General features: G+C 42.3%; 1 protein-coding gene and 1 long non-coding RNA gene across 3 annotated transcripts in view; one reads left to right on the top strand and one right to left on the bottom strand.

Annotated features, from left to right (window-relative positions):
• LOC138847732 (uncharacterized) overlaps positions 1 to 5,626 on the bottom strand; it is a 42,688-nt gene extending 37,062 nt beyond the window's left edge. Inside the window, exon 1 of the long non-coding RNA XR_011385681.1 lies at positions 5,420 to 5,626. This is a non-coding gene — a long non-coding RNA (uncharacterized lncRNA). The remainder of the gene's footprint in view (positions 1 to 5,419) is intronic.
• ZMAT1 (zinc finger matrin-type 1) overlaps positions 1 to 19,924 on the top strand; it is a 36,311-nt gene extending 16,387 nt beyond the window's left edge. Inside the window, exons 3-7 of one of the 2 annotated variants that reach the window (XM_051827438.2) lie at positions 7,381 to 7,482; positions 7,559 to 7,733; positions 9,655 to 9,723; positions 14,902 to 15,001; positions 17,184 to 19,924. In XM_051827438.2, the coding sequence (XP_051683398.2) occupies positions 7,381 to 7,482; positions 7,559 to 7,733; positions 9,655 to 9,723; positions 14,902 to 15,001; positions 17,184 to 18,501 (1,764 nt within the window). In that variant the 3' untranslated portion in view covers positions 18,502 to 19,924. The remainder of the gene's footprint in view (positions 1 to 7,380; positions 7,483 to 7,558; positions 7,734 to 9,654; positions 9,724 to 14,901; positions 15,002 to 17,183) is intronic. The other variant, XM_017349651.3, reaches the window with a different exon arrangement.
• The last annotated feature ends 6,388 nt before the right edge of the window (positions 19,925 to 26,312 follow it).

Consider the following 26,312-nt stretch of genomic DNA (forward strand, 5'->3'; position numbering starts at 1 on the left):
CCACTAGTTAGGATGTCAGTATCCCACATCAGAATACCTGGGTTCAATACGCGGGTCCAGTTCCTGCTTCCTGATAATGCAGAACCAGCAGCCAGCTGTGATGGCTCAAGTGATTTGTGCTCCTGAAACCCATGTGGAGGCCTGGATTGAGTTTCTGGCTCCTGGCTTGATTTAACGCAGTCCCAGCCATTGCAGACATTTGGGAAGGAAGAATATGGAATATCATATTCTCTTTTTCTCTCTGTCTCTCTGACTCGCTCTCTTTCTCTCTCTCTCTCTCCTCCCTTCTTCCCTCCCTCTTGAATACACAAATATTGTTTAAAACTACATTTAGACCCAGAGAGTGAGTGACTGCCAATAATTATTGGCAATCATGCAATAATTGGCATGACAAAGCTTAAAAATAATTTCAAGTCCATTGTTCTTTTCCTTTGGTAGCATTGCCTCACATTTCTATATCATCTGATGAGTGTTACCAGTCACGGAGGGGAGGGCAGCTGCCGGAGAGAGTCTCGTGGGTTCTTTTCCTCAGCTTAGTATAGACATGAAAAACAGGAAAACAATTTGCAAAGAGGCAGGAACTTTTATTAGAAAAGAAGCTTTTATTTGATTGGAAAGCTACAGAGAAAGCATCTGGTCCGAGAAGAGACCAGGGGGAGTGCCCAAGCAGGACACTGGCTTTGAGGAAGTGTCCTTAGTTTTTAAGGCATTACTGTCTGTACATTGAGTTATCCTACTGGGAGTGCCCATTGGATGGGGTGGGGGGAGTGGTTTCACATACGTATGTTGATTGGTCTGAGCCTCATGGAGATAGCAAGGGTCTCCTGGAGATGGCCTGTCTCCTTAGGGGCTCAGCCCCCTCCTCTCCTAGCTCAGGGTGAAAGACTGCAGCCACCCTGGAGGTGTGATTTAAAGCCATAAGGTTACACTAGATAGCCAGGGCCTCCTGGAGCTGGTCTGACTCTCCCCAAGTGCTCAGCCCCTTCCCTTGCCAGCAGTGGGTGAAAGATAGCAGCCACCCTGGAGGTGTGATTTAAAGGTGCAGGGTCACACATGCAGCACAAGAAGCTGTTAGTGGGGGAGATGCCAGTGGGTCTGGAGACAGGCTTTCCAGCCCAGCTGCTAGCCTGCTTGGGAAGGACATTCTACCTACATCTGAAGGGACCCACAGACCCCAAGCCCCACTGGCAGGCCTCAAATCTGTTGGATTTCTTTCTTATCTGCTATCTAGACTGCCCAAAGTACTAGGTACATTTACTTAAAACAATATAATGCCAGTTCTACTTTTCAAATACTTCACCTTATTTTTCCCATTGCTAATCTGATTTGTCACTACAATTTAGTTTCAATGTTGACTGGGATTAAATTGCCATAATTACAAATAGCTGTTGGCTATGAATTGAGAAGAACTGAGTTCAAGTCATGACTTCACCATAACCCTGTACAAATCAGTGTAACTTCTTGAACATGTTTCTTGAACCTGCAAGATGAGGGTGGTAAGTTTCTCTTAATAAACATGTGAAGATTGAGTAAAAATCAAATGTGTAAGAGTGCCTATCCATCCTCAGACCCTCCCCCATCAGAAAGCTATGGAATTAATCAAGAAAAATGAACAGTCAAGGGGCTCTGTGAAAACTGCAGTTGGAACCATTTAAATTTAAATCTGAAAAACATTTTATGGGATTATAAAGTACTGTTCAATGCAGAAAATATACAAAAGAACAATAAGTATCAATTATAATTCTATCACTTGCTATTAACTATCATTTACTTTCTCCTGTGTTTAGCTGATTGCAAAATGCTTTCTGTCCATGCATGCACACACACACACACACACATTTTTCACCAAAAATAAAAAAAGAACTGTATTGTTGTTTTATGCTCATTTTTTCATATGAGATCATATTCTGGAATTCTGTCCTATCGTTACATCTTTTTCTGTAATATTTTAGTGATTGTAAACTATCATACTATGTAGATGTGTGATTTTTAAAAGATTTATTTATTTGTTTGAAAGGCAGAGAGAGAGAGAGAGAGAGAGGTCTTCCATTCACTGGTTCACTTCCAAATTACTGCAATGGCCAGGGCTGGGCCAGGCAGAAGCCAGGAGCAAGGAGCTTTATCTGGGTCTCCTACATGGGTGCAAGGGCCCAAGGACCTGGGCCATCTTCTGCTACTTTCCCAGGAGCGCTAGCAGGGAGCAGGATGGGAAATGGAGCAGCCAGGACTTGAACCTGTGCACATTTGGGAAAGCACTGCAGGGGGAAGCTTAACCTTCTAAGCCACAACTTCCACTCCCACTTGTATCATTTCTCTTTTTTTAATGTTTATTTATTTGAAAGGCAGAGTTAAAGGGCGGGGGGAGATAGAAAGAGGTCTTCCATCCGCTGAGTCACTCTCCAAATGGCCACAACTGCTGGAGCTGGGCCAGTCTGAAGCCAGGAGCTAAGAGCTTCTTCTGGGTCTCCCACACAGGTGCAGGGGCCCAAGCATCAGGGCTATCTTCTACTGCTTTCCCAGGCCATAGCAGAGCGCTGGATCAGAAGAGAAGCAACCGGGATACAAACTAGTGCCCATATGGGATGCCGGCACTGCAGGCAGAGGCTTAGCCTACTAGGCCACAGTGCTTGCCCCTGTATCATTTCTGAATTTCACTTTCAGTGTAGTTTGCAGTTGGGTGATAAATGCGACAGAAGCAAGCTGTCCCCTAGAAACTCCCGGACCTGTCTCTCTTGTAGAGTGCTGGCTTGGTCAGCCTGCGGGGGCCCTCTAATCTCTCAGAGGGGCATTTGAAGTGCCTTACTCTGGAAATGCTGCTGTGTACACCACTTCTGCTGGCAGCCGCTGCTGCTGCTGCTGCTGCTGCTGCTGCTGCTGCCTCCAGCAGTGGCCCTGTCTCCAGGAACACAAGCAGGGTTGAGGGGAGGGGAGGGCCTGTAGTCGCTGGCTCTGGGCTGAACGGACATGCATCTCTATCTGTTCAGGTTCCTTAGGTGGCAGAAGGGGTGAAGCAGGTAGTGGGCTCTCTGATGGGGAGTGGGGGCTCTTCTGGTTCTCCCTGGAGAATCGGTGGAGAGACTGTGGAAGTCCTGGTGGGCCCTCGATCTCCAGACCTGGGGCTGAGTCCTGGTCACAAGAATTTTGCTCTGCTCCTGCCTGTCAGCGCAGACCCATATCCAAGGGGTTGAGTTAATGCAATTTGTAACCAAGAATTTATATATATGGGAACTCATCTGGGTGCTCTGCCTATCTGGTTATTACCAGGTACACCTTCAGTGACCTCTGGAGCTCCTGTGCTGGGCTCCCATGGCAGCCAGCAGTGGCAGGCCAGCAGACAGAGCCTCAACATCAAGGACCTGCGCATTTCCCCACCGCTGGGCCAGCAGGTGCCTCGGGCTCCCTGGTGAGCGGGAGGGGCAGCACACATCACAGGCTCACAGGCACAATGCCTGGCATAGAGCACATTGGGCCCCCAGGCTGTCCATCCAATTGGCCAGGCCCTGTAGCCCAGGGCCACTCTCTCCTCCACCCCCCCCCCCCCCCGCACAGGTTTCCCTGAAGAGCCGCAGCAGCAGCAATGGCTGCAAAGTGGCCTCTGACAGCTGTTTCACATCAAAAGTTGGCCCTTCACTTTATAGACCTTTTTTTAATTAAACCAAAAGTTTTTAACTTGGTAAGATCCACCTTAGAAGCCATAATAAAGCTCTGATTACCCATTGTTGCCTTGCCGGATCTGCTAAACCCAGTAACAAAATAAGCCTGGCAGATTAAACAGCAAAAATTTTTCTTTAAAGCAGTGGTCTTTTTGGTCTTAAAAGAGAAATTTCTTTTTTTTTGAAAGATTTTTTTTTTATTTATTTGAAAGAGTTACACAGAAAAGGAGAGGCAGAGAGAGAGGTCTTCCATCCGCTGGTTCACTCCCCAATGGGCCACAATGGCCAGAGCTGCACCAATCTGAAGCCAGGACCCAGGAGCCTCCTCCAGGTCTCCTACACGGGTGCGGGGGCCCAAGGACTTGGGCCACAGCAGAGAGCTGGATCTGAAGTGGAGCAGCCAGGATGCTGGCACTGCAGGCAGCAGCCCTACCCGCTATGTCACAGCACTGGCTCTGAAAAATTTCTTTAAACTTAATGTCCAGTTATATTTTACCAAATTATCACAAAAGCTATAACTGGTGGCGGCGCCACGGCTCAATAGGCTAATCCTCCGCCTGCGGCGCCGGCACACCAGGTTCTAGTCCCAGTCGGGCGCCAGGTTCTAGTCCCAGTCGGGGTGCCATGTTCTAATCCCGGTCAGGGCGCTGGATTCTGTTCCGGTCATTCTTCTTCCTGTCCAGCTCTATGCTGTGGCCCTGGAGTGCAGTGGAGGATGGCCCAAGTGCTTGGGCCCTGCACCCCATGGGAGACCAGGAGAAGCACCTGGCTCCTGCCTTCAGATCAGCGCGGTGCGCCGGCCGCAGCACGCCGGCCACAGCGGCCATTGTGGGGTGAACCAACGGAAAAGGAAGACCTTTCTCTCTGTCTCTCTCTCTCACTGTCCACTCTGCCTGTCAAAAAAAAAAAAGCAATTTTATGCGTGAGATTGTTACTTATCAAGTATGTCTCCCTAGACTTTAAGTTGAATTTGAGCCCAGTCTTTCACCAAACAAGTGTCCCAGGCTGCACCCAGTCAACAGATACCTGGGACTGCCTCTGAAACAAAGTTGTTCAGGCAGCTGCAAGATGTGTCCCAAGAGTGACTGTGGGTGAGAAGGCTGGGATATCATGGGCGAAAAGCTCACTGGCGATTGTTAACTTGATTTAGGAGACTTTCAAGTATCACTGCCCCATGCTGACAGGCAGCTGACCTTTCTCCTCCCCACTTCCAGCAAAGGGGTAGAGTTAACATGCCACAAACCAAAGAGAGGAAAAAAGTCTAAAATGTCCCTCTTTTTTTTTTTTTCATTCAGAACACAATTTTATGCTTGCAACCCTTTTTAAAGTTTTTATCATATAGTCTAGAACAGTTGGTTTTGAATGGCATTTTCCCATAATGTGCCACCCTTGGTCGGTGTCCCAGAACAAGAGACAAAGACCTCTGGAACAGGCACTGATCCGGAGTGTGATCGCTTCACCTGCCTGACCCCTCTCCTTGTAGAGAACACAGAACTGCAGGTTAGGGCTCAATCAGACTCCATAGCCTCAGGGCCATGGAGCCACAAACACATTCACACCACATACACTCCCTCTTCCATTAGAGACCCTAGACGGGTACCTCCCTAGGAGGACCCAACAGAAGCAATTGCTATGATTGCTGTTACCAGACGGGTGCCCCACCAGGAGGACCCAACAGATGCAATCACTATGATTGCCAGGAGGTGATCAGTATCCCCTTCCACACAAAGGCAGACCCGAATACCGAGCACCCCAGGGCGACTTACCGGGTCCTGAAGTCCAGGAGATCTGTCCACTTGTCCTATTTGGTGGGCCATGGGGAGTCGGTCTGGGGGGAGTGGGTACGGCTTGGGGAGTTAAGATCCTGGGGAATGAGTTGGGAGGCAGGCCTTCCAATCCTCCAGGGGCTTTCCCAGGCCCCAGCTGGCTGAGTCCTGCAGGTCAAGGCTCAAAGGGCTAGCCTTGTTTGAACACACAGGAGTTTCCCAACACTTGCTAATGGGCACAGCAGGGATTTCCTGGCCAATGCACCAAAATGTTACAGAAACCTGGAGAGGGAAGGCTCCCGTTGTTTAAATAGGCACTAGAGACAGTGGAGGATCCAGCAGTTTATTATGCCAGCAGGTTCATCAGCATCATACCTTAGCTGTTATAGCGTTAGTGGGTTTAAATTGCAGCCTGCATGACTTAGGACCACACTCCCAATGGGCAGTGGGCCTGGTATGTTTGTAAAAGTGACACCAGGGGCAGATTTATTAGGGCAGACTTATGGCTGGAGTTTAAAGAAGCAGAGCTTAGGACTTCTTCCCTCCCTAGACAGATAACAGTGGGCAGCTGCTTCACTCGTTAACTGGGAGCAGCCACTTTTCAAGGTCTGCATTGGGAGAATGACATTAATTCCTTCATGGCTCCCCAATGACCTAATTACCTTCCACTAGTTCCCCCTCAAAGGTCTCACCACCTGTCACATCATCAGACTAGGTACCAAGCCTCAAACACATGAACCCAAATCATAGGCGATATATACTTAAGGATTCCATTTTTATAAGATTTTTAAAAGACCATATTATGTAATACCATATGGATGCATGCAGATGTAGTAGCAGAATAAAAACATTAAAAAAGTATATACACCAACTTTAAGATAATGGTTACCTATGGGGAGGGACAGAGGAGGAAAAGATTGTAAGCATGAGGGTATAGGACTATATCTGTAAATTTGATCTCTTCATTTGAAAGAAATGTAACGGAGTGCTAACATTAGTTACAATTAGATAATGGATATTTCTTGTTCTTATCTATACAGTAGATATATTTTACAATTTAAAATTCTGCAGAATTGTCTCATGTTTGTTCAGGAAATGTGTTTCTCCACACACCACTTTGGTTATATTTTCTAATGTGTATTTCTTCATAAAAAAAGAGAACATGTTTCTTCACATAAAAGAATTTGAGAGGTGGACAGTGAAGGAATGATATAACAGCTCCATGACATCAGGGACCTAAACATTTCCTGTCTTTCTGCTCTGATGAATCGCACTTCATCCTCAAGGTCCCTCATGGTCCAAGATGACTGTTGAATTCCATTGCCAAGATTTGTAACTAAGGAAGGAGAAGATATTTGATCTTGTGTAGTAGCTAGCTGTGTGTCATTTAGTTTTCCTTTATTTATTTTCATTTATTTGAAAGACAGAGTTACAGAGAGAGGAGGTAGAGACCGAGAGAGAGAGAGAGAGGTCTTCCATCTTCTGGTTCTCTCCCCAGATGGCTGCAATGGTTGGGGCCGCGCCAATCAAAAGCCAGGAGCCAGGAGCTTCCTCCGGGTCTCCCACGTGGGTGCAGGGGCCCAAGGACTTGGGCCATCTTCCACTGCCTTCCCAGGCCATAGCAGAGAGCTGGTTCAGAAGTGCAGCAGCCAGAACTAGAACCGGCACACATATGGGATGCGGGCGCCGCAGGCCAGGGTCTCAAGCCGCTGTGCCACAGCGCCGGCCCCGTTAGCAGTGTGTCAGAAACAAGAATCTAAGAGTTAATAACTTCTGAGTTGTAGCATTATTTTCATTTTAACTGATATTTAGAGGTTTGAAAGCCAATGAAGCTCTTTCATAAATTTAATACAGACCAAATATATTAAAACTCATGAGTACTCTCCTCAAACTTAGAGAGGTGTGAATTTTAGGTGACTCTGCTACTGAATAAACAAAGTCGTATTATATCTTTTTTTCAGAGTGAACAACATGCTCAAAATGTTAGGTTTTATTTTGAAGTACATAGGGAACAATTTGAAGTTCCTGGTGAGAAAATGAAGACACATGCGGAGAATTTTCCGGTAAGTGATCTGTGTTGATGTGTGATTCTAAACTTTGAGTCATTGAATCTTTTTAACAAGATTATGTTTGTTTCAGGTGCGTAAGAGTGGATTACTGGACAAAAACAGATTTTGTGATATGTACAACATGATTTTCAGCTCTCCAGTTGTTGCTCAGTCTCACTATATGGGGAAGGTTCATGCTAGAAAACTGAAGCCATTAATGGAGGGAACTGATCATGTGCCTGCATTAGGATTTCAGCCAGAAATGGGTAAGATTCCATCTACCTCTTATCTGCAATACAGTGTCTATCGTTTTTTAAAAGAAATTTATTTATTTGAAAGGCAGAGTTACAGAGAGGCAGAGGCAGAGAGAGAGAGAGAAATCTTCATCTGCTGGTTCATCCCCAAACAGCTGCAACAGCCAGAGCTGGGCCGATCCGAAGCCAGGAGCCTGGAGCTTCTTCCATCTGCTGGTTCACTCCCCAAATGGCTGCAATGGCCGGAGCTGGGCTGATCTGAAGCCAAGAGCCTGGAGTTTCATCTAGGTCTCCCACGTGGGTGCAGGGGCCCAAGGACTTGGGCCATCTTCTCCTGCTTTCCCAGGCCATAGCAGAGAGCTGGATCAGACAGAAGTGGAGCAGCTGGGACCCAAATGGGATGCCAGGACTGCAGGTGGTGGCTTTACCCACTTATGCCACAGCACCGGCCCTGTGGATCTATTTTTTTTTCTCAACTCTGCCATCCATTTTTTAATTGGGGACATTTTCACTCTGGTTGAAAAAAAATTGATTTTTCTTCTGCTCATTTAATTTATTTCTGTCCTTGTCATCTAATATGAAGATTGAAATTACTCGCTGAATGTTATTATCTCTCCTTTTCATTTTGCTAAATCCAAATAAAAGGAAGTGATTTGCTACACTGCTTTAAACAACAATAAGCAGCTAGAGCTTGGTCAGGTTCTCATTATATCATAAAAAGTTAGCACTTTCTTCTTTGCTTTGGCATCTTTTTTTGTTTTAGTACTTTTCAAACTAATTTCTCCTGTTCAGATCAGTGTCTTCACTATAGCATAGATATGGTCACAGTGTTTGCTGACTATACCTGTTGGCCAAAATAAATTTACTGAAGCTTCTTCTACCATGATAGCCCATTTCTTTCATCCTATAAATATAAAAAAGAAAGTACCACCAGCATCATCCATCAGTAATTACTGAGTACCTATGATAAACCCCAAAGATAGACAATTATAAAATGTTGCCTCTTTCCTCCTTCCAATGTTTTTGGTCCAGCAATAATACATATAACAGACTAGAACATGCAAAACTGTACTTGCATTTTGGAAAAACTTGTATGGTATAACAAAAAATATGATTAATCCTCTGGAATAAATAAATTACCACACTATTAACAACTTCAGTACTTTATGACCAAAGCATTGCTAGCATAGAAAATCCACCAAGATTAATTTCCAACTCATCATATAAGTACCACCTGATAAAGTCAATGCCACAGGAAACATTGTGAAAATTTTTTCTTAATAAATGAAACCAGAATTCATTTTTAAGTTTAATCTAGTCTCAATAATTGTTGTATGTTTGTTTTTCTACTTGTCAGTCTAAAAAGGAATGGAATCAGTATGCCCTATAAGAGAAAGTATCACGTAGAAAGCCTTGTATTCAGTCTCCCAAATTCATTTGGAAGATTTGTTTTCAAGGAAGAGAGTAATTGAAAGAGCCATGAAATAACTGGAATTTTTGGGAACATGTAAAGTATTTTAGTCTTAGCTGAATAAATTTTATTCTGATGCAAACATCACAAATCTACACTGATTAGATGTCTTACTATATTACTCAAGAAAGACACCAACTTAGAACTTGGTATTTTACTATTACTAATTTCAAAGAATCATATTAAGATGGCTGCATTGATCACTGAAGCTCAAAACTAATGGGCATTTAATTGGGCAACACCTAATTCAGAACACTGATTCCTTCATGACAAACTCATATTCAAATTTCCATTCTTATAAAAGGAAATTATTTTTACATGACTACCTTTATTCATCAGCTCTCTGCTAAAAATCCAAAGATAATGGGGTTTTAGAGATTTATAATTTTTCAAACATTTTACAATGAACGCAGCTCTAATATGTGAACATATGTTGATCTTTTCTCATTACAACTATTTCAGCAGGTGTGCCTATTCCTACTTCTACAGAGTCAACCTTCCCGAAATTCCTTGCTGGCAAGCCTCCTCCAGGTGGGATTAAAGACAAGACTATGCCTTCCTCTACCAGCAGTGCTTTGGATTTGAATGATCCAAACAAATATTGCAAGCTCTGTCCTGCTTCCTTTAATAGTCCAATAGTGGCCCAACAACATTATGTTGGGAAAAAACACAAAAGAAATGAAGCTAGGAAGACGTTTGTAGACAAGATCAGAGAGAAACTTCTTCCAGCAAAATCAAATGCAAATGGTAAACAATAAAATTATCCCAAACTCTTTCTAGGGAGTTTATATTTTCTAAAATGTGCCAGATAATTTATATGCCATTTTATGCCTATTGAATGAGAGATCTACAGTATTCATGGGGGTCATAGAATTTTAGACAAATGGCTTTTGAGTCCATCTACTTTTATCACTTCATTTTCTAGAAAATGAGGCCCAGAATGGTTTAAACAACATCCATTGATTAATCTATCAAATATAAATATTCGCATGGTTCCATGCTATCTTTGGTACATAAAGAAGTTTTTTAGTTTAGTATCCTACAGTTTATCATTCACTAAATATGGTTTAAAAGTCGCTTGATTGCTAAGCTAGACATTCTTGGGAATACAAATGAGAATGTACCATTTTCCCTGAAAAAGTAAGTACATAAACTATTTGGATTAATAACAGTTCATTGCAAGAGGTTACAGACATGGATTTTTGTAGTTTTGGTAACTAGAGAAATGAAACATCATGATCCAGAAAATCTTCATAGATTTCATGTATTTCAATTGATATAAGTGAGAAAGAGAGATGATGAAAAAAAAACCTCAAGCTAAGAAAGAGTGGCAAAAATTCAGGTGAAATACAGAGACTGATCTTGACTGGAGAGCCACTTGCTCTTCTAACCATATATATACTTTTTTCCATTTTCCCCCACAGGCACCTTCTCACTACTAGTGTATTTTATTCCCCTTTCATACTCTCTCTTCCACTCACTTCCTTCCCTCTACTTGCTGTTATTTTAAATTCCTTCCTTCCTAGACCTTACTGCTTCATGGGAAAACGTTCATTACTCCCTCCTTCTTGAAGCTTTATTCTTTGTTATGTATAACTATTTACCCTCTGATTCTTCTCCTGTGTTTTTCACTGTTTCTTATCTATTTTCCTTATGGGCTCTTTTTTTTTATTGTTTACTTGTAGGTAGGTATTCACATGGTCCCATTCTTGACCTTACTCTACTTGATTTAATCTGTTCCCTTGGTTTCACCTCTCACCTGTATGCGTATGACCTTTCTGTCAAGTTTTAGACTCACATATCCGAATGGCAACTACTACTTCATGTGGATACCTCATAGTTATTTTACATTGACTCAATCATTCAAAGGGAACACTTGCTGAACACTCGTTGAAATCCCCAACACAACCTTCTTCACTTTCTATATTCACTGGAGCACCAAGCCATGACTATTTTACCTCCTGTATATCACTGTTCCCTTATCCCCAACCCTGCTCTTCCCATACTAGCTTAGGTCGTTAACATCTTTCCTAGAGTTTTGCTATCCAAAATGTGGGTTGTGACTCAACACTGTTGGTTATCACCTAAGAGCTTGCTAAAAAAAAAATCTCAGAGCCCCTTCAAACCTACTGAATCAGAATGTACATTTTAACAAGATACCTGGGTGATTTGTACTCAGTAAATTTGGAAAGGCATTATCCTAATGTATTGCCACAAGCTCCTGACTACTCTTCTTGCCTCTAGTTTGTCTCCCCAAATCCACCCTCAATTTAACCTCTACAATGTTTCACTTAAAACATAAATATTTCTATGTCATTTCCCCTCTTAAAAACCTTCAGTGTTTCTCCATCTTCTAAAGATAAAATCTGAACTCCATAGGACTTCTCCATCTTGTTCCTGACTGCCTTCTCCAGACTTACCCACTGTTGTTTGCTGCCATGATCTATGTGGGTCAGTCCTTACAAATCACTTATGGTTTTTAGAAACCATTACCATATTTCTCATTTCTATGTCCTTATGCATGTTGCTGTTTTGCCTGGAATATCCCCATAACCCTCTTCTCATGGATAAGTCCTACTTATTCTTGCTGCCTTGGCCTGGTAGCCTTTTCACATCCTTCAAAGCTAATCTTCCATGCTTCTTTAGCCTGCATAATGCAGGGTCTTTGAGGGAAGGGATTTATCTAACTCATCTGCATTTCCAATCCTCCTGTGATCCTGAATTCCTCTTCAGCCAATCTGGTCTCCTGTTCCCTTCTCAGCATTTTTGGTTATTGTTACTTTAATCTCTTGCTGTCTTCACTTGTTCTTCACTGCTCAGTTCACTGCCATGCGCTGGTGCACATTCCACCAGCCTTCATTTCCCCTCTCCGCTGAAACTACTTCTCTCAGGGCCGTAGTGACCTCTACATTACTAAATCCAAGGGCCACTTTTATTTAGCTCCTTGGATGTCACTGTCTCCTGTTCATCATTATAACTCCCTGTTCTTTACTTCATGGACTTTTCATAGTCTCTTCCATCTCAACCATCTTAAAGAGCAACACTCTCTGGGGTTTCGTATCATGATGTTGCTATTCCTGTGCACACTCAGGCATTGTCCTCAGGAGCTTTCATCTAGTTTAACTATTTGAACTACCCCAGTGGTCTGACATCTTCAAAATCTCTCTTACCTATTTCCACCTTCAAACTCCAGTATGCAGGTGTAACTACCTGTTGGACACCCTTACATGGAAGTCCCACAGATACTTCAGACTCTGTTCAAACCTAACATTCACCACAGCTTACTCTTTCACCTGCTAAAACACTGTTTCCTTCTGGAATTCCAATCTCAGTTAATGAGATAATCACTGGAGTTATCAAACTAGGATTCTGGCAATGATTTTATAACCTTCTAGTTTCCTCCTCCTCCCTTGAGCCTCACATTCAGTCACTAAGTTTTGAAGGATTTTTTTGTTTTGTTTTTTTGACAGGCAGAGTGGACAGTGAGAGAGAGAGACAGAGAGAAAGGTCTTCTTTTGCCGTTGGTTCACCCTCCAGTGGCCGCCGCGGCCGGCGCACCACGCTGGTCCAAAGGCAGGAAATGGAAAGCTATTCCCTATGTATATTTCTTACAGAGTGATAGTGATCACTTGTGGTATTCACTAAAATACAAGTTGTTTGTCCCTGCCCCAGAAACACTGAATCATGTTCTTCAGGGCAGTGGCCTGGGAATCTATACTTTTAACTAACAGCCCAAGTGATTCTTAACAGGGAAGTTTGGGAAACATTGTAGTTTTGAGTTAATGTATTATCATTCAGATATTGATTTATGATAAATAGTAGGAGTAGTTAGATAATTTCAGTTCCTAATTTTTCTTGAGGTCTGTCATGCAGGGTATCATTTTCTTGGTGTCAAAGAATATGGGAAATCAAATTATAAAGTAACATGGTGAGCACAACATCAGATGACAGGGAAGGAGGATAATTTTGAGAGATCTTTCATTCAGATTGTGATGTAACCTGCTGAATTCTTCTAGTCTCCCAATGAAGTTTATGTTAATAGTGATCAGAGTCATATGTTCTTCAAAATCAGCAGCTTTCATTCCTTGTCAGAGTAATCTTGCTTCTGTGAATAATCTTTGCTCAGAGGAGGACAATATACTTGGTAATGATTAACCTAATAATTAATCAGCCCAGCGATAGGTATTTTTAGATTAAAATCAAGGGCTTAATGCTCCACTAGCTAAATTTAACAAATAAAAGCAAAAAGACCCCAGTTTAGAGGGAATATAGACTAGGGCTATAAATAATTATCAAGTGGAAAGATGATTATTTCACCCATATAAAGTACATTTTAAGGTAATCATAGGTCATTAAAACTATAGTAGTATAACATTATTAACCATTGATTTGGCAAAGGATTAATTTCTGTACTATCCATTATTTTTCATTGATTTATGTGATAGGTTTTTTTATGTGATGGTTTTAATTACTATATCTTTGTAGTATGCTTTGAAGTCAGGTATTATGATGCCTATAGCCTGAATATTTTTTTGCTTAGGATCGCTTCAGCTATTCTGGGTCTTTGCGATTCCATATGAATTTTAGGAATTCTTTTCTAATTTTGTAAAGAATGTCATTACTTGATAATTTTTTAAAGATTTATTTATTTGAAAGGCAGAGCTACAGAGAGAGAGAGAGAGAGAGAGAGAGAGAGAGAGAAAGAGAGGTCTTCTATCCACTAGTTCACTACCCAAATGACTGCAACGGCCAGAGCTGGGCTGATCCAAAGCCAGGAGCCAGGAGCTTCTTCAGGGTCTCCCACGCAGATGCAGGGGCCCAAGCACTTGGCCATCTTCCTCTGCCTTCCCAGGCCATAGCAGAGAGCTGGATGGGAAGTGGAGCAACCAGGACTCGAACCAGTGCCCATATGGGATGCCGGCACTGCAGGCGGCAGCTTTACTCACTATCCCACAGTGCTGGCCCACTCGTGAAATTTATTAATTTGCTGCTTCTGATCAAAGAAAATGTAGAAGGATCAAGAGATTAAGAAAATAAAAATTAATCAATCTTCTGCTTCTAGTTCTACCTAAGAAACAGAATAGTGAAGTAACTGTTACATAGTTCCAATTCTATAGTTCTACACAGTAGTAATGAGTAGTTTTGCTTTAGAATTATGCTTTCAGCTTTTATCCTGAGAGTGGGGCTCACTGAACCTCTCTCTGTGGAAGTTACTTTTGATAACTAATGCACTACAGTGATTTCAGGTAAGAGAGTAAAAATTTACTTTTATTTTTCTTTAATCTTTTGGGACATTTCAGGTTTTGGTTGGGTGAAAAGAGAATTTGGACAAGCAAAAATATGTTGGCTGAAGGATTAAGAGTCAAAGGTTGATTTGGAATGCTAAATTTGAGGTGCCTGCTGCCCTTCGATGTAGCAATGGTAAGCAGGCAGATAAAAGATTCTCAGGGAAGAAATCAAGACTAGAGAAACATTGTGGCATGGTGTGAAGAAATCTGGACACTAAATTAAGACACATGGCCTCTGAGAGGCCAACTCTACTGCTACCTGACTCTATGACTTCGACCAAATCATTTTACCTCTCTGGACTCAATCTTTATTGAGAAATTTCCAGTAGATGATCTCTAATAAATTCTTGTCCAGCTGTAATATTATTTAATTTGAAGTATATCCATACTGACCCTAACCTGAATTCTCTATTTTTTTCAGCATTTAGTATGAAAACCTATGTTTGTCATATTTGCAGTATCACTTTTACATCTTTAGCTATGTTTCGGTACCACATGCAAGGAAGTGAACATCAAGCTAAGTAAGTATTTTTGCATAAATGTTCCTAGGACACTAAAGACTAGGGCTTCTAATCCAGTACCCTTTTATGTACTTGTATTTGTTTATTTATTTATTTGAAAGGCAGAGTTACATAGAGTAGAGGCAGAGGGGGAGAGAGGTCTTCCATCTGCTGGTTCACTCCTCAAATGGCTGCAATGACCGGAGCTGGGCTGATCTGAAGCCAGGAGCCTGGAGTTTCTTCCGGGTCTCCCACGCGGGTGCAGGGGCCCAAGGACTTGGGCCATCTTCTACTGCTTTCCCAGGCCATAGCAGAGAGCTGGATCGGAAGAGCACCCGGGACCAGAACCAGTGCCCATATGACGGCACTGCAGGTGGCGGCTTTACCCGCTATGCCACAGCACCAGCTCCATCCTTTTATGTATTTTACAAACTTACTAGGCAGTCATTTCCCTGTAAGTTGAACATGGATATGGTATTCAGTATTCATAACACATTGTACACTATTGTTTCCGAGTGAATTCTCTAGTCATGAAAATGTACTGACAGAACTGGCTAATTGATACCTTTTCTAACCAAACAATGCTGGCCTTTTTGGGGAGATGCTAAACAATAATTTTTAGTCTAGTCATACAAATTCAAGGAATTTTTGGAAGGTTGGCTTTGTTACAGGTGTTCAGTTACCCAGGCATCATCCTTCCATTTTGGTATAGTGGTTACGAACAAAGGTCTTGTTGTTAGACAGACCTGGAGCAGAATACCAGATTTATCTTTCTATCAAGGCTGTAACTGTGGACAGTTCTGACACAAGATTGTTACAGTGAAATCTAATCATATTTATAAAGTGCTTGGCTTGGCACAAAGTAGGAGCTCAATAAATGTTTAGTCCATTCTATTCTATTATCTTAAGGAGAAGAGAACAGAATGGACATGGGCAATTCAGGTTGCAGGTCAGAGGGACATTTAACTATTGTTTAATTGGTGTGTTGATTTTGAAATCAATTTATTCTAGTAGAATATGTTTACATTATTTGAGTTCAAGTACTTAGAAGCTAAATCGTCTGACTCACCAAATTAAAGTAAATTTAAACATTTTAAATTCAGATTTCCAGCATAAATATCTGTAACATTTATAGATCCATACAAGGAACTGATTAACCAAAACTTTAAAAACGACATGAAATTCACATCAGACCATTTCTCAAGGTTCTTGATATTATTGATACTTACCTATACATCCCACCATGCCTTAGTATCTTTAGTACCACAACAGCATCAAATGTGTCTGCTCCTTTATACCCATCCTTGCTTCCATCCTAGGCCTGAGAATTTTTTTCTTTTGCATAAAAATTTTTAAGATCTCTGCTGCTATTTTTTTGCATAAAAAATTCATTATCTATAGCTTTCATACTGAAGTAAGTTTTTTTAAAAAGATTTTATTTATTTCAGAGGTAGAGTTACAGACAGTGAGAGGGAAAGACAGAGAGAAAGGTCTTCTGTCCGCTGGTTCATTCCCCAAATGGCCGCTACGGCCGGTACTGCGCCGATCCGAAGCCAGGAGCCAGGTGCTTCTTCCAGGTCTCCCATGTGGGTGCAGGGGCTCAAGCACTTGGGCCATCCTTCACTGCTTTCCCGGGCCACAGCAGAGAGCTGGACTGGAAGAGGAGCAACCGGGACTAGAATCGGCGCCCATATGGGATGCTGGTGCCGCAGGCGGAGGATTAACCTACTGCACCACAGCACTGGCCCCCTGAAGTGGGTTTTTAAAATTTGTTTTGGCCCTTGCTGTTTAATTTTTTTCAGATAGTTTTTTAAAATTTAATTGAAAGGCAGACAGACAGAGAAAGAGAGAGAGAGAGAGATCTTCAATCCATTGGTTCACTCCCCAAATGCCTGCAACAGCCAGTCCCATGCCAGATTGAAGCCAGGAACCTGGAACTCAATCCAGGTCTCTGACATGGTTGGCAGGGACCCAACTTCTTGAGCTGTCGCCTGCTACCTCCCAAAGTATGCATTAGCAGAAGCTGGAATCAAGTGGAGCTGGAATAGGAACCCGCACACTCCAATATAGGATGTAGACTTCCCAAGTAGCATCTTGACTGCTGCTCCAAACACTCATCCCTATACTAATATTTTTGATGGCAAAGAAAATATTTGGAAGAAAATAATATGGTAACAAGGACTTCCTGTTGTATTCTTTTCAGAGAATCCTTTGTTAACAATCTAGTGATGAATTCAAAGCAGACACGAGACTCTTACCAAAATGACTCTGAAGATTACATCAACATGCAGAAAGCCAGAGAATTAAAGCCCACGACTTATTTCAGAAGTATGGAAGGGAGTTCTTTGGAAACCCATAGGTACAGAGAAGCGGTTGATTCCAGATTCAGCCATAGAGCGTTTGAACAAAGACTCCCATCTGAGACTTCCTGGACATACAGAGGACCATCCGATATTTCTCAAAGAATGGAAAACCAGTTACCTCATATCTTACCAGCTTATTCAGAGAAGACATATGATCCTTTCCAAGATGAACTTGAAGAATACGTCAAAGTGCAGAAATCCAGAGGACTAGAGCCAAAGACTTGTTTTAGAAAGATAAGAGAGAGCTCTATGGAGACTCCTGGGTATAGAGAAATGTCTGGTTGTCAACCTAACCCAAGAATGTTTGAGCAAAGATTTTCATCTGAGACTCCCCAGACTTACCAACATCCATATACCGTTTCACCAGTGAAAAGCCAGTTACCTCACTGGTTACCAGCTCATTCAAAGAGGAAATATAAGTCTTTCCAAGATGAACTAGAAGATTATATTAAAGTGCAGAAAGCCAGAGGATTAGAGCCACAGACTTGTTTCAGAAAGCCAGGTGCTAGCTCTATGGAAACTCACAGGCACAGAGAAATGGTTTATACCAAACCCAGGCATGAAATGTTTGAGGAAAGACTCCCATTTGAGACGTTCCAGACCCATCCAGGGCTATATGGTACTTCACAAGCCGTGCAAAACAGTTTACCTCATTGCTTGCCAGTTGATGACAACAGACAGAGACTAGAATCGATGAACTACGATCAAGTCACTAGAAACTATTTCCCAGAAGAACCAGTACCCCTGAGCCTTAGTCAGCAAGAGAATAACTCTGGCCCAAACAGTGTAGAATCTGACGTCTGCGGACACTTCTCAGAAAACTCTGCCCGTGAGTATCAAGCAGATGATGAACAGAGGCGTGAGAAGAGGAGACGACACCTGGAGGAAGGCGAGGGAGGCGGGGAAAGGGCAGAGAAGGAGCAGTCAAAGCACGGAAGGACAAAGAGTTGCGAGGATACAGATTTAGCCAAAGATAAGGAGGATAGAAAGGAAGATAAAGCCAGGGTCAGGAGAGGAAAGCTTAAGCATCAGAAAAAGAGAAAAAGCCGTGATGTCTCTGCTGAGAAAGAACGCAAGCACAAGAAAGAGAAGAAGAAGTCCGCTGAAGAAAGGACCGAAGAAGAAATGCTCTGGGATGAATCAATTCTTGGGTTTTGAACTTATAGTTCAAAGAATGAATGACAGAAAGCAGTTAATATAATGGATTTAAGTAAAAGCGGAACCATCAAATGAAGAGAAGAAGTCGATGGTGTCAGTTCAGGAAAGCTTTGCTTTTTGGTGTGTGTCAACATTGAACTTTAACTGAAAGGGTGAACAACAAATTCTAAACCTGCCCTCTGAGAAAGAATGGAAGAACGCAGGAAGAACATGACAGAAATAGAAACTTGTTTAAGACAAGCCTCAAGAGTCAGTATCTTGGACTGAGTCCGTCTTTGAATTTGGAATTTTTCGTTCTGTTTCCTCAAGGATGAAGTGAAGAAAGCAGTTAATAAAATGGGTTCAGAAAAAATCACAGCATGAGATGAAGGAAAGCAGAGGTGGAAAGAGGGAGTGCCAATTCTGGAAAGCTGGTTTTTGTTTTCCGTAAAGAAGTTTCATTGAAAGGAGAAACAAAAAAGCGTAAACCTAGCCTCTGAGAAACAAGAACATAAACAAAAAAGGAACTTTCTGAAGAAAAGACAGAATTGTCTATGTTTTGCACCTACTCTTGCATCTTGAAAGGTAGTTTCATTTACTTGAGAATGGACTGAAGATATCAGTGAAGAAAATGAATTTAAACAAAACCAAGAGCATGACATGAAGGAAAGGAGAATTGAACATAGTTGAGTACCAGTTCAGGAAAACTGGCTTTTGCTTTTGTTTTTGGGAAAAGTTGAAGTTTAATTGAAAGAAGAAAAACAAACAAAAACACACACACACACCTAAGGCTAGCCCCTGAAAATCAAGAACACAAGAACATCAGAGAAAAAGAAACCTTCTGAAGAAAAGAATTGTCAGTGTTTTGAGTCTACTCTTGGATTTTAAATGTTTCAGTTTTGTTTCCTTAAGGTTGAATAAATAGGTTGAAGAATTTGGTGTCTTGAAATTCATGTTATTTGAATTTTTTTATGTGAACAGGTACTTAGTGATCTCTGGCAAAAGCCAAGTGAAGCATAAGTATTCAATGCCTTTTTGTCAAATTACTTTTCCTTTGTTTTCCAAAAAATATGTTTCCTACAAATAGTGAATTTTCCTAAATGAAGTTGTCTATACTTTGTTCATAAAATTGATATGACATTAAATTATTTACCCATGGGAGATAATTTATTTTAAGTGAAAGGATTACCAGGCGTTGCTGAATCCATTCCTTCTTTGGGTTTGTTAATATTCATGGTATTTTATTGTTGTTGCCGTGTCTTTGTTTATATTCTTGGTTCTGTGCAAGGAAAATGTACAAAATAATTCACTTATTTTTTTCTTTGTTAAATCTAATTTGAAGTGTATTTTGTATTTTCTAGTTCTAAAAGTGGAAAATTAAATAGTCTATTATAAACTTAGATTATATATAGTTTTAAAAAGCTCTCAAAAGTACTGTTGCAAAAAATATCAGTCTATATTCTGGAAATGTTTATATTAAAGTGTTTTAATTTGTTCATGTGTAGTGGTCTATTTTCCATTGCTATAAGAAAACACTTGACCTTGAGAACTTAATAAATAAAAGAGGTTTACTTGGTTCACAATTTTGGAAGCTAACTGTCCAAAATCAAGTGGCCCTATCAGTTTAGCTTATGGTAATTACGGCTTAATGACAGCTAGTATCATAATGAGACAAGAAGTCAGAAGGTGAGAAGGGGCCAGTCTTTCTTTTCATAACCACCCTCTAGCAAGAACTAACCAGGGTCCCACAACTACATTAATTCCTCACAGGGGCAGTGTCCTGAGTGATTCAGTTACCTTGAATTAAGCCCCACTTTTTAAAGGTTCTACCACTTAACATTGCCACAGTGAGGACTAGGCTTCTAATACATGAACCCTTAACAGTATCAAAACCATAGAAATGCTGTGTTATATAAATAATTATTCTACATCCAAAGATAATTATTTTGGTAGTGAGTGGGGGCAGTAATTAAATGGTTTGTTTGCATTTAATATCTCTGGAAAGATCACACAGTTGAAATTGTGATAATTTCATTTTTCTACATCTTGTCTAGTAAAAGCTAGACAAAACTTTAATCTTGAGTTCAGTTTTTTAAAAAAGATTTATTTATTTGAAAATCAGAGCTACACAGAGAGAAAAGGAGAGGCAGAGAGACAGAGGTCTTCCATCTGCTGATTCACTCCCCAATTGCCTGCAATGGCTGAAGCTGTGCCGATCCAAAGCCAGGAGCCAGGAGCTTCCTCTGGGTCTCCCACGTGGGTGCACAGGCCCAAGGACTTGGGCCATCTTCTGCTTTCCCAGGCCATAGCAGAGAGCTGGTTCGGAGGTGGAGCAGCCGGGACTCGAACTGGCGCCAATATGGGATGTCAGCACTGCAGGCTGTGGCTTTAACCCACTGCGCCACAGCACCGGCCCCTTGAGTTCAGTTTTAAACAATAAAAATGTGACCAAAAAAATACTTAAAACTGAAAAAAGAAAAATTTTAAATGACTGATGACCATGAGGATGTTACCTTTAAATTGTTCAATTTTGATTTTTTTTTATTCTGGTGCTCCCTTTTATATGATCAGCAGCCCATGTAAATATTTGAACATCACTATGATCTAGTAGAAAGTGTGATGACCTGGGAATTGAATCTCAAGATTCTGGTCTAAGCTATACCATCAAGTTGCTGTGTGGCCTTGTGAAAATAACATGACATCACCAGGAATGGGAAAAAAAACAGGCTATGGGATGGATTCCCTTCAGCTGTTAATTCTATGAAAATAGCAAATTTAGATGGTAACTATCTGCTTCAAGCAAGGCATTTAAGTCTTTTTCTTTGAGATTTGAATGAGATGACTAATATGAGCTGACATATAATATGATTGATTGGGGTTATACCTAGTTGAATAAGTGGCCTCAGAGTTAGGGGATTCCCAGGTCAACTTTTCTTCCATGACACTGTTAGCATAAGATTATTTTATACCATGATATCATCCCCCTTTTCATAACACATGAACTGAAAAGAAGGAAAGGAAAAGTAAGAACCAGAGTAGAAAAAGATACAGGGCTCTTTCCCTGCATATCTCTGAAGAGGGATATGCCCAAGGTGAGGTCTTCAATTTGGTGCTGGGATTGAGGGTAAGGGTAGGAGAGACGAGCTAGTATCCAGTAGGAAGACTGATCTCTGATACCCCTTCTTGGGCCTTCAACTCTGTTTCTCTAACATAGATTTTTTAAAGATTTATTTTATTTGAAAGACAGAGTTACAGAGAGGCAGAGAGAGAGAGAGGTCTTCTATCCGCTGGTTCACTCCCCAGAGGGCTGCAATGGCCGGAGCTGCACTCATCCGAAAAGAGAAGCCAGGAGCTTCTTCCAGGTCTCCCACATGGGTGAGGGGCCCAAGGACTTGGGCCTTCCTCCACTGATTTCCCAGGCCATAAGCAGAGAGCTGGATGGGAAGTGGAGCAGCCAGGACTCGAACAGGCACCCATATAGGATGCCGGCACTGCAGACAGCGGCTTTACCCACTATGCCACAGCACCGGTCCCTCTATCATAGATTTTGACTTTGGACACAAGCCAAAGCCAAACCTATTTCCTGGTTGGCCTGTCTGGCACTGGACAAAAGGCCCCCAACATCAAAAACCCGAATCTCTGCAAAACTGAGGTGAGGTGTGATACTTATATAGTCCTGTGAGCAGAAAGGAAGGGCTCATCAGAGTGGTGGCAGGAGACAACAGGGAAATGGATTTGTAGGCAAGGGAGGGACCGTGGGTGCAGGTCCACTGCCTGCCAGGTCCTCTGAGAAGACCATGGTGTGTGCTTTCTCTCTCTCTCTCTCTCTCTCTCTCTCTCTCTTGCTTTTGCTCTTGCTCTCGTTCTCTTGCTCTCTCTCCCTCTCCCTCCCTCCCCTTCTTCTGAGCTGCTCCCCTTTCCACCTGGTCGGGTGTGTTTCTCCCGTCTGTACATCTGGCTGCCTCCAGCACACCCCCCCGTAGTTGTGTTCCGGGAAGCAGGGCTCCCTGTCCTCACCAGGGACAGAGATGCTGGAGACATGGACTCCGGTGGGTCCTCCAGCCCAGGGCCTCGTACTGACTCAGGCTTCCTGTCCTTGGACTGAGACGGGGCTGGCTTCCCTCCCCTGTCCTGAGAGGGGCCTTCCTTCCCTTGCTCCAGAGAGGTCCTCCCTGCCTGTTCCAGGCTGACAGGGGAGCTTTCGTGCCTGACACTAAAGGCTGAGGCTCCAGGTGGCTGGCAGCAGGATGTATGTTCCTCTGGTGCAGTGCTATCATCATGGTAAGTCAAAAAACAAAACAAAACGAAAACAGAAACAAAACATGGTAGGTCAAGGGAGAGATCACACCAGGCCACCAGACTTTCTTGTCCCAAAATATCTCACCAAACTGAAATGCCCACAATTATTCACCATTTTGACTTAAAAATATTTGGAATTATCTTTGGAATGTGAATAATAAAATGCACACAAATTTCCCAGGTAGAACAACATCTATGGAAAATACAGAAAGCCAGCACTCAACTAACATATGCACAAAGACTAATTTTAAGATTGCTATCGACCACCTCTTGAGAGCATAGGGAGCTCTGGGACACATCAGGAAGTAGCAAAACAAGTACTCATTATCCTCTGAAATCCTCGATTTTTTGATCATATGAACGAGATATTTCCTTCTTTTATAATATGTAGCTTTATGGAGGCAAGCCCCATCAGAAAGAATGTGACATTCATTTTTAACCAGGTAAAAAGAGAATTTTGTTGGGGAGATGAGTTCATCTAGGGGTTGGGGGTAGTCCTAGTACTGATATGTATGTGTGGTGAAGGGTAGACACGAATCTGTGAGTATAGACATTTTTAACATCTATATTCATATGTATTGATGAGAACATGCATAAAACTGTTGTGGTAAAGACCTAGCTGAAGTCTTTTGGAGGCAATATTTTCATAGCATTGTCAGCCATACTCTAGGGTTCAATCTATACCATGAATATAAAACGTTGAATGGCTTAGTGTTCTCAAAAGGGAAAACACATGTTTGGAACACAAACGATTAACCAAGAGCGGCCCCCACTCATTTTTTGTCCAGCTGATCCACTCCGGGAAAACTTTAGGTCTGATTCTTAGAATTCTGAGCTCTGCAGGATTAGAAGTCCTGATCCCTAAAAGAGGATCACTTTCACCAGGGACAACACAAGATTACCATTAACTTATAAACTACAAATGTCACCTATGTACCTTGTCCTTCTTCTTCTTCTTCCCAAAGAAACCTTTTATTTAAGGAATACAAATTTTATAAGTACAACTTTAGGAATATAGTGATTCTTTCCACTACACCCACTCTCCCACCCCCTCTCTCTCATCCTAACTCCTCCTCCCTCTCCCATTCCCAGTCCTATTCTCCATTAAGATTCATTATCAATTAACTTTATACACAGAAGACTGACTCTAAAATAACTAAAGATTTCAACAATTTGCACACACACACACACTCACAACAAACTGTTTGAGAACAATTTTTACAGTTAACTCTCATAATACAACTCATTGAGGACAGAGGTCCTGCATGGGAAGTTAGTACACAGTGACTCCTGTTGTTAATTTTTTTTGACAGTTAGAGTTAGACAGTGAGTGAGAGAGAGAGACAGAGAGAAAGGTCTTCCTTCCGTTGGTTCACTCCCCAAATGGCTGCTATGGCCAGCGCTGTGCCAATCCACAGCCAGGAGCCAGGTGCTTCCTCCTGGTCTCCCACGCGGGTCCAGGGCCCAAGCACCTGGGCCATCCTCCACTGCCTTCCCGGGCCACAGCACAGAGCTGGACTGGAAGAGAAGCAATTGGGACAGAATCTGGCGCCGCAACTGGGACTAGAACCCGGGGTGCTGGTGCCGCAGGAGGAGGATTAGGCAAGTGAGCCGCGGCACTGGCCTCTTGTCATTAATTTAACAATTAACACTCTTATGTATGACACAAGTGATCACCCAATGGTCTTAACATGAGCTGCCAAGGCTATGGAAGCCTTTTGAATCCACAAACTCCATCAGTAATTAGACAGGGCCATATGCAAAGTGGAAGTTCTCTCTTCCCTTCAGAGAAAAGTATATCCTTCTGTGATGGCCCCTTCTTTCCACTGGGTTCTCACTCAGCGAGATCCTTCATGTAGCACATTTTTTGCCACAGTAATTTTGCTTTCCATATCTGAATAGCTCTCATGGGCTTTTCAGCCAGATCAGAGTGCCTTAAGGGCTGAGTCTGAGGTCAGAGTGCTATTTAAAATAATTGTCATTCTATGAGTCTGCTGTGTGGACTACTTGCCATATTGGAACATTTTCTCCTTTTTAATTGTATCTATTATTATTACCATACACTTGCTCTTATGTATACGATTCCTTTAACACTTAATCCTATCCATATGATCATTTTAATACATAATATGATCACTTCAACACTTAAGATGGCATTTTTACCACCCATCTTAATGGGATTTGGGATCCCATGGCAAGTTTATAAACTGTATCCTTAGAAGTAAGTTTGTAGGAATGTATGCAGAACTATACAGCTTTACAGTTACAGACTTCCTCCTCCCTCTCTTATTCCCACTCTTATCTTTTACTGAGATCTATTTCAATTGACTTCATACACATATGATTAGCTCTAGGTTAAGAGTTCAACAAATAGTATAAAGAAAAAAAACTCTTCCTTGACAGTTGAGACGAGGGCTGTTCAAGTCATTGTTTCTCAAAGTGTAAATTTCACTTCTACAGATTTCCTTTTAGGTGCTCTATTGGTTATCACAGATCAGGGAGAACATATGGTATTTGTCCCTTTGGGACTGGCTTATTTCACTAAGTATGATGTTTTCCAGATTCATCCATTTTGTTGCAAGTGACCGATTTCATTTTTTTACCACTGTGTAGTATTCCATAGAGTACATATCCCATAATTTCTTTATCCGGTCTTCAGTTGATGGGCATTTAGGTTGATTCCATGTCTTAGCTATTGTGAATTGAGCTGCAATAAACATGGGGGCACAGATAACTCTTATTTGCTGATTTCATTTCCCTTGGGTAAATTCCCAGGAGTGGGATGGCTGGGTCATATGGTAGGTCTCTATTCAGGTTTCTGAGGTGTCTCCAAACTGTCTTCCACAGTGGTTTTACCAGTCTACAATCCCACCAACAGTGGATTTGGGTACCTTTTTCCCACACCCTCACCAGCATTTGTTGTTTGTTGATTTCTGTATGAAAGCCCATTCTAGACCATCACCGCAGCTTATTTGGCTAATCCTCCGCCTGTGGCGTTGGCACCCCAGGTTCTAGTCCCAGTCAGGGCACCAGATTCTGTCCTGGTTGCTCCTCTTCCAGTCCAGCTCTGTGCTGTGGCCCAGGAGTGCAGTGGAGGATGGCCCAGGTGTTTGGGCCCTGCACCCATGTGGGAGACCAGGAGGAAACACCTGGCCCCTGGCTGTGGATTGGCACAGTGCACCAGCCATAGCGGCCATTTGGGGGGTGAACCAATGGAAAAAGGAAGACCTTTTCTCTCTGCCTGTAAAAAAAAAAAGCCCATTCTGGCCCTGGGAAGGTGCTTCTCACAAGGGGTTGCTCAAGCTCAAGCACCTCTCCCTTTTCCCTCCCTTCCTCCCTCTCTCTCTCTTCCCCCTCTCCCTCTTTCTCCCTCTCTCTCTCTTTCTCTCTCTCCTGCCTCCACCCCTTCCCTGTTCCCAGTGATCCTTCATCCTCATGCACGCTACCACAGCCACACCCACCATCCTCACCTGATGCCCAAACCGCTGAGGCCACCTGACCTTGAACCTGACCCTCCAAAACTGTAGCAGTAG

Source organism: Oryctolagus cuniculus, chromosome X (genome assembly GCF_964237555.1).
Source record: "Oryctolagus cuniculus chromosome X, mOryCun1.1, whole genome shotgun sequence".
In the NCBI taxonomy this organism is placed as follows: domain Eukaryota; kingdom Metazoa; phylum Chordata; class Mammalia; order Lagomorpha; family Leporidae; genus Oryctolagus; species Oryctolagus cuniculus.